The 9,285-nt window shown below is 37.8% G+C and overlaps 1 protein-coding gene across 2 annotated transcripts in view; it reads right to left on the reverse strand.

The window, feature by feature from the left end:
• CXADR (CXADR, Ig-like cell adhesion molecule) overlaps positions 1 to 9,285 on the reverse strand; it is a 49,780-nt gene that overhangs the window by 22,216 nt on the left and 18,279 nt on the right. For both annotated transcript variants that reach the window (XM_011358234.2, XM_011358233.2), the window contains exons 2-3: positions 6,182 to 6,348; positions 2,228 to 2,432 (exon numbers count right to left, since the gene is read on the reverse strand). In XM_011358234.2, the coding sequence (XP_011356536.1) occupies positions 2,228 to 2,432; positions 6,182 to 6,348 (372 nt within the window). The remainder of the gene's footprint in view (positions 1 to 2,227; positions 2,433 to 6,181; positions 6,349 to 9,285) is intronic.

Below are 9,285 nucleotides of genomic sequence, written 5' to 3' on the forward strand. Positions count from 1 at the left end.
AAAAGTTGACAGACAAGCTTCTGTCCAACTCTCACTTCCAAGAAAAAATTCTAGTGGTTTCTCCCACAGCATGACTCACCTGAAAAGACGGAAGAAATTCTCCTGCAGCTGTGAGACAGCCTTGCAGGATCAGAGTATTAGTCACCCCCACTTCGCTTTGGGATAACTTCCTCCTTTTTCCTCTTGCCCTTCTTTTAACCCCTCTCTCTCTCCCTGGTTTAAATTGAGTTTGCTTGACCATGGTGATCCCCACGGAGCTAAAAAAAGATGTTATTGTGTCAATGCTTCTGACCAATGCATCCTGAGGAATTTGATATTGGGCTTGTGACTTTTAATGTAAAAGGGCCAGTCTTCCTGCCCAATAGTCATGGCTACTGCTGTCTGTAAACTTGGCCATACTATGCACCAACACTGCTATACAACCTGGATTCCTTCCAGGATATGTGCTGCCTTGTGCTGTAATGACCCCTTCAGCGGAAACCTGCCAATTCAACCCAGAACCTGGTCCTACAGAATCACTCTCACATACATACACGCGCACACACACACGCGCGCGTGCACACACACACACACGGTTTGTCCTCGCCTCTTCTGAAAATACAGGCCAGTCACATCCCTCCCAGTGTACCTGCCCCCCATTGAACAGAGATTTCACAATTAAAAATTCTGAAATTCTGATAAACTGATATATTCTGCCTGGTACATCATGAACCAGTTAAAATTCCAGAAACATCTTCTCTCAGTGCTTTCCAAGCAGTGTTCAAAGAAGATTTAGTGTCGGGGTTATAATCCCAGGTATGCCTGGGTCGGAATGAGGGTTTAGACAAGTCATTAAACTTTTACCTACTTTCATGTTTATAAAAAAGAAAAGGCAACTCCATGTTTACTGAAAGTAGACACGGAAAACTAGAATTTCTGATGTTACTGGTTCTCTGTTACTGGTTTTCTTGGTTCTCTGTTCAGATTCACTTGCTTTCATACCACAGGGCGTATTTTGAACGAGGGCCTTTTTCTAGGCCCCATCGTGTGCCTGCTCAATGCTGCTGCCAGTGGAAGAATGCCTTTCCGACCAAGACTGCCTCTAGGATTGCCACTGCAACGTACAAAAATCTGCTTTCTTCTTCCTGCTGATACTCACTTATAAGAAAAGAGTGATATTCAAAATGAGTCTGGAACCCAACACACTTAACCCTAAATTAGTTTTCTAAAACGAAAGGAATGAGGTAGAAGTTGATGTGGGGGAGATCAGCTATGGTAGGGTAGGCAATTCTAGCAATCAGCATTTACTATGTAAAGTGGCTCTCTAAGTCTCCCCCAAAACCTAACAACTTAAGTCACAAAATGGGAACTTGCTGTTATAAAATAGTGATAGATAGCTGTTTACCTATATGGCAGCCATTGTACTTTTGTGTAAAGTCTACCAAAGTAAGATTTAAGAAGTATATTTATGAGCAATAACCTTTCAGAATTTCTCAATTTAAAGAGGTTTAGAGTGCTTGTGCATGATCACAAACTCTACAGAAAAAGAATAAATGTTGTAGTCTTTGACAGTTTAACTGTTCTAGAGAGAGCTACAAGACACCCTGGTGACCATGTGGCTAATCCCCCACTCTAAGGATGAAAAACAGGGATGCTCATGGAGGCTGAACAACTATGATGTCTAACGGCCTCATCCCAATTCAACATTCCTTCAACCATATTCTGTCTCTTCCATTCTAAGTACTCTGATTGCTCATCATACAAACCTCATTTATTCTTTGGGTAGTTTGAAAAAGTTTAAAGCACACATAACAATTTTGAACTGAATGAGATCAAACAGAGATTTAAGGATAATTATATCTTATCATATTTCAAAAATGCAGGCTGAAACCCATGAAATGAAGAGGTTCTATTTAATTCTCAGGACGAATCTAAAGACAACGTGGAAAAACAAACAAAACAACCCTGCATCCTCTAACTCCTGGCTGAGGGTTCTTCCTCCATATTACAGAACTTCATTTACTTTCAAACTCTTTTATGAACTGCTCAAAAAAGTCATTTATTTTTTCTATCTAAAAAAAGTATGCTAGCTTTCTGTTTTATGCTCTTTGAGGACATACATGAGAATTACTTCAAATGTTTAAAATTATTACTCTATAAAACTAAGTGTTGTCTCACATAAATACTTCTGCTATCATACTGTGCCCACTCACCCTGTTAATAAGTAACATTATGACAAATAACTTACCAAGAACTGTCAGCTGAATCTTCTTATTTCCAACACCAGGGGCTTTTTTCACTTTGCACTGATATGTGCCAATATCTGACAACTGTAAATTTGTTACATTTATTGATGCGTCACCAGATTTGAGATCACTACTTGTAAAATGTACTCGTCCTTTCAGATCTTGATAGTAGTTATCGTAAATTTTGTCTCCAGAATATAAAATAATCTAAAAGAAAACCAAAATAAAACAGAGAAAAAACAAAATACACACAAAAAAACAAGCAAACTCTGTCTCATTAAAGGAGCTCTGGACACAGCATGCCACTGTGGGATCCGAAAAACAGTAGGAACACAGTATTATGAGAAAACCTCTAATTATTCAAAGTACACATTAAGAAAACAGGAGGAAGTCAATATGATCCTTGAGTATGGTCACACACTCTAACAAAAAAACAAAAAAGACATTTTTTTTTTGTCTTAACACTAAGTGGGAGGGGTAATATTTTATATTTGAGGGTTCTAGACTCTAATAAATAAAATCATAAAATAAATCTCTTACGATGTGTGTGCCCAGGTTAACAGGACCTTTCTGTAAGAGCAAAGAAAGACCCCTTCCTAATTCCACTGAGTTTTCTGAGCCACTGCTATGGGCTTTAATGGAAATAACCAGAGGCTAAATTTAGAGGGAAAATAAATTCTGTGTTAAATATGACTTAGAATTATAATCGTCAGCTCTAACTATAACTAAAATTAATTTAACACACAATAATTTTTCACATTTGCTAAGAAATGTGAAAATCCTTCATTCTGGTCATCTGAGACCCACGGGTCAAGAAGCAGAGGTGCCAAACTCCAATAATAATCAGAAAACATCCTGTGAATAATTTTTATCTGAGATGTTAATTATGAAGAGTACAATCAGAATAAATATCATCTGTAGGAATTTCTCAAGGGCAGGGACTTGAGTTCTTTTCTGTTTCATCGTCTTCCCTACCATGCTAACCCCACTCTTAATTCACTAAATAGCTTTTATTTATATATTAAGTGTCTGCTTCTAGGAAGTACTCCAGAGCAGTTTGCTAAGTCAATAAAAGAATCAAGTCGAAGGGTCCACAGCTGACTTACTCTGTAAACACAGCTATTACATCATTTGCTCCACCTTCTCGCCACACCCACTGTCAACTACCACACTGAGAAGTCCTCGAAGGAGGCTGTCATATTTTTCTTTGTATTTAACTTTGGACTGCCCCATAAAGTTCCATCTATTTTTCAATTCCTCTTTTTGCTACACTTTAGTAGTCTTTTGAGGAGGGCCTGACAAAGATGTGGCTCCACTGTTAGTTGTTTTGTAAACTATCTTAGTATTTTCCCACAAAGACATAGTTATAAACAGTAGTTAAGAAATGGGGAACAAACATTTACAAGGCAATTTTGATTCCTCTTTGCCACCAGGCAGGATCTACATTTAATATTTAGCCTGAGGAAAGAGGTGGCTCTCACAGATCAACTTTTGCAAAGTCACTCAGCTAACATGCAAACCAGATCCCTCTGAGTTGGCACAGTATACTTTTATTAACATTTCTATATGGCTTGTAGATGTACAAAATACTTACACATACAGTATTCCAGGGAATTCTCATCATAATTCTGAGAGGTAGGTTTGTTACCATTTTACACCTCAGGAAACAGGCTTATGGAACATGGGAGGCAGTACAGGATAGTGCAAAGGAAAATAAGGTACAAAACGGGGGCGGGAGGGAAGGGGGGGTCAGAGAGACCTGGGTTCAAACCCCAGCTGTATCTCTTACTAGATGTGTGACCCTGGGCATGTTCCTTCAAATCTCTGGGCCTTCATTTTCTTCTCTTCATGTGTATAATAATAATCCTCAGTTTAGAGTGTTGTTTATATAATTATATAAGTATATATAATTAAAGTATATGAAATACCACAGAGCACATAGTAAGTGCATAATACATAGTAAATGCTTGCTGACTAAAGAGATCACACAGAGAATGAGGATGGAAATACCTTGGGCCCTCCCTGCTCCCCCTGCCTGCTAGAATAAAAATATTAAAATAAAGGCTCATCTAATATATAATGCAGCTAAATTCTATGTAAGCATCTTCTTCTGCACCAGTCTCTCCCTAACCCTTCTATTTATTTTCCTTTGGTGTGATCTTACTGTGTTATCAGTTAGAGACTAGGATTTTAACCCACAAATGGGCACTTAAACCCAGTCCCTGGTTGCTCGCTGTCTCACAAGTCCAGCAGGCAGCAAGGCTACGCCTCTCACTCAGGACAGAGCTCCTTCCATGAGGGGACACACAACGCTATAGGGCACACTGTGCTTCTTGGTCTCTAGAAGCTCCCTGTCATGGAGCCTCACTCATGAGTCTTAAGCCAGAAGCATCTAAGACTGGTGGTCTCCACTCATTCATCTCAAGCATGGGAACAGAGTCCTAGACTTGAAAGGGAGATGGCACTGCACTTGGCAAGACTGTGAGGGGTATGCAGGACCTCTGTTCAGGGTGCTGGCACTTCAGGGAAACAGAAAGGAGAAAGTAGAGCAAAGCGAGGAGAAAGGGAACACGGCATCTGGACTGAGTGGACAGAATGAGTCAGGCTCAATTCATTTTGCTTACGGAAACAGAAGGAACTGCCAGCAGCAGAACCAGGGGCAGAGATATGTCCTTGGGGGGAGGTGGCCTTAGTCATTCACGACTTGGGAAAGCACCTTAATTATTTCCTTTACAAACTTCTTTTACTGCCTGGACTTGCCAAAAGTAGTAATGACCTAAGTGCACCGATTCAGCTATTAACTGGCTGAATAACCCCTTATTTTATATGGACTATAAGTAAAAATAAAATTTCTCATCCAAATACATATACAGTTGACCCTCAACATGGGGTACAGGAGTGCCTTCCCCTACAGTCAAAAATCTGCATATAACTGACTCCCAAAAAGTTAACTAAGAGTGTACTGTTGACCAGAAGTCTTACTGATAACATAAACAGTTGATCAACACAACTTTTGTATGTTATATGTATTACATACTATATCCTTAAAATAAAGGCAAAATAAAATGTTATTATGAAAATCATAAGGAAAAAATTTATAGCTTTAATAAAAAAAAAAAACCCACATATAATGGACCCGCGTATTTCAAACCCAGGTTGTTCAAGGGTCAACTGTATTACCACATCCCTCTAAATATTTGGACTTATTTTTTGCTCTCTGGTCTAATATAATTTATTAATATTGATTTTATTTTTAATTAAATGCCAGATGAAACTAATATGCAACATTCTAAATTAAGTGAAATATTCTGTACCCTTAAAAGGCAAAGGGTGAGATACACACACACACACACACACACACACACACACACACACACACACACATTTGGAGATGAGATTGGGCAATTTTCCTCCTTTGTGCTACTTTTGGTTTTCCAGGTTTTCTATATTATATTAGGCTCTTATTTCTTTGTAATTAGAAAATTTTCTATAACGATATTTTGATATTTAATTTTTTTGACTTAAGATTAAATACTTTATAAATTGCTATTTTGCTATGAAGACTGTTCTGCTTCTTAAGAAATTCATTATACAGGATATTTAACTTGAAGAAATAAGGAAAACAGACTCGAATAATACGTAACCATGTTACACTATATTACACTTGATAACCCTTTTATGGGTAATGGGATCCTTGTGGTAAAGTTAAAAATTCAATTCTATCAAATTCTCACAGTCTAGTTTACTTGCCATCCCTTACCACACATCATACACATTTCTGCCAAGCTACTATGTCTGCTTCACTCCTTTTGACCCGCACACACTTCCCAATGCAAATTTTCACAAGGTTAACAGGTTCCCATGCCCCCCACACCTATGTGATCAGTGCAGTGATGGGCACCTATGACTAGTTCCACAAGACATCTGCTGAGTGAGCAAGCACTTAGCAAACTTACCACTTGGTCCACCTTCTGATTATCAGCCGGTGATAGCAGCCACTCGATGTCCAGTGGTCCCTGGTCTTCAGAACTAAGAGTGAATTTGCATGGCAAATAGGCAGTTTCCCCTTTGGCCTTTTCAATCATCTGGTCAGGAGTAGTAATACTCAAACTTCTGGTGAAATCTGGAAAAAGAAACATACACATGGACTATGCATCTGGACACTCGGCACTCCCAGCCCACTCAGAAGGGCAAGGATGCACGGGATGAGATTTGGGACCAGAGTAACAAGAATTCAAACTCAATGGTGCAGTTTTTAGTTTATGCCTTTGTAAAAATGAAATGAGAGTATTAATCTCTCTCTTATTCAATACAACTTCCTTTAAAAGCACGGTGAACTTCCCACCGTGTTTCTGTTTGTAGAGGCTGTTTTATATGCACGTAGATGTTCAAAACTAAATTTAGCTACTAGTGTCTGAAAGGTCAGTTGTGCCATACTAATTCAAGGCTACATTAATTCATGCTTGCCTTGGTGCCACAAACACACTGGGAATTTCTTGTCACTGGGGCACATGCTGATGAATTTTGACATGTTTTCTGCCAAGACTTCAATTCTAAATTTTTATTAAACTTGATTCCATAATTTTTATTGACTGCTTAAAAATATTTCTAAACTAAGAGAGTAGACTCCAAGAGTTCTCATCACAAGCAAAAAAAATGTTTTTTCTTTTTCTTTTTTTTTGTGTGTCTATGAGCTGACGGGTTATATTTCTAAGCAGTAAATTTATGACAATTCAAAAAGAGAAAACTGTCAATTTATATTTTAAATTTACCAAATAGTTGACATCAATATTATCTTTAAAAAATTTCCTTCATCCCTTCCTATTTCACTTCTGAAAAAGTCAGTCATATTATATTATTTTTTAAAAGACATCTTAAAATTCCATAACTTATTCTAAAATTTATATAAAACTTCCACTTAGATCAACATTAAAAGACAGAATTAATGCTGAATGGTAATATTTGAAAAATATGTAAAAGCCAAAATAAGATGTCCTGAGCCCCAAACAAAAATTCTAAGAAACTCTTCTGATTGAGTTTGTTAAAGAGATGGCTTAAACCCATTGAAATACTGTAAGGATTAAAAAAGTGTCTTCCTTGCTGCTAATTGCTTACAACAAAACTATTCTCTTTCCCATGCATAAAAAGTAGAAAGTTATTGAGCAAAGTGGCACAATTTCTTGATCTACATAAAAGAAGAAAGCTATATCAAATCACACACAAAAGCAGGTCTGATAAGACTGAAGTTTAAACAAGCCAACTTGATATACAATGCAAATTTAGTCTATAAATGAACTATCACACAAAGCCTAATTTTATTTTACTATTTACATTCTAAAAGTCTGCATAGCACTAGTTTGTCAATCTCTGCTTTTTTTATGAGGACTCGACATTTTCTTACGTATAAATTCGAATATCTAATGTATGTAGAACCAACGTTTCAACTAAACAGTAAACACCAGAAGCTCTACCATTCAGACCTCTACATCTCTCAGCACGGACTTTCAGGGCTGGATAATGACCTGGAAGAGGCCCGAAGCACTAAGATTATGGTACATGGGTCCTGGCTCTCTCTCCTTCTCTTCCCCTGGTCCCACCAGAAAAATAAACACATTAGAGAAAAATTTAGAGTAAGTAAATTCAAGTCCCAATTCTCCATGACTACACTTTGATGCTACTTTTCAAATAATAAATTCCAACAGAACAGACCAAAATGAAGAATTGTTAGCTATCCCATGATCCTTTCCATTAGCCCTACAAGAAGCTAATACTATCACTTGTAAAAATGTTAAAATTAAAGCCAATAGATTAAATATAAGAGAAAAGCCAAATTACATTCAAGACCACTTATATTCCAGCACCATTTCTAAGCTTTTAGCTACATTTAAGTGCACTCCTCAAAGAGCAAATGAAAAATGAACACAAACTCTCTGCTCCCTTAAATCAGAGGCTGGGCTGTGTGAACTTCAAGGCTAGGCTTCAAGAGGTCTTGCTGCCCCCACTCCTGCCCTCTTGGACCCCTGCTACCTGCCACCAAATGAACAAACCACGTAGGAGAGAACTGAGGTGTTCGACCAACAGCCGCAGCCAGCTGAGAACCCCCAGCCCCGTCCTGGAGCACCCAGGACTTCCCATCCCAGGCTAGCCTAAACCGCAACCCACACGATGAGGAACTAACGTGATTTTTGTTTTAAACCTCTAGAGTTTGAGTTGGTGAGATACACAGAAAGACTGATGATACACCAACCAAACCCACTGATTCAACCCTAATTAACATTGCCCAAAAAAGTCCATACTACTCCAATCTGCATTTCATGTCCACATTTCTATTTGAAATTATATGATTTGATAGTTGTGTATAATATCAAGTGTCTCCTCTGAATATTCAACTCTCCAAATACATACTTTTGATTATTTCTAATAAGCTCAGTTCCATTCCTACCTCATTCACCAAAGCATTCTTCTACCTCTCTAGCCTACCATGATTTTTCTCTCCCATGAATGCTCACAGTATTTTACTTTTTGCCATCTGTATCACCTGCTTGGCCTTAGCATATGCTACCTTAGAAGTTTTTTTTTCCTTTATAAACTTTATTGTGAAGCTAAGGTAGGCTCCACAGTTTTTTCATATCTTCTAGATGGTGATGAGCTTATCTTCTTCCCATACTACTTTCTATTTTTAAGTGAATTTTTTAAATGCATGTCCTGATTTAGCATGAAATCACTAGCTCCATTAGGGATGGAGAAATTGTGGGTACCTCTACCTCCTGTTGTAGCTCCTTAGCAGAAAAGAATGGGTGACAGATTATTAGTTTGATCAAGTTTAGAAATGCTGAGAGTATTAATCCACCAGAATCTGTTCCTGCTGCTTGAAGATCTCCTTTCTATAGCTACTACAATTTGTCGTCTGCATCTGTCTGGATATTAATACTTTATGAATTAAAATAAAAACAATCTGAGTGTGCTCTAGAATGAAAATTTCATTCCAAAACAAATCAAGACATAGCCCAAAATATGGAGGTAGGAATATATGAGAATGAAAATTTGCTATATTAAACTT

The sequence above is a fragment of the Pteropus vampyrus genome, unplaced genomic scaffold (genome assembly GCF_000151845.1).
Source record: "Pteropus vampyrus isolate Shadow unplaced genomic scaffold, Pvam_2.0 Scaffold38, whole genome shotgun sequence".
Taxonomy (NCBI): Eukaryota; Metazoa; Chordata; class Mammalia; order Chiroptera; family Pteropodidae; genus Pteropus; species Pteropus vampyrus.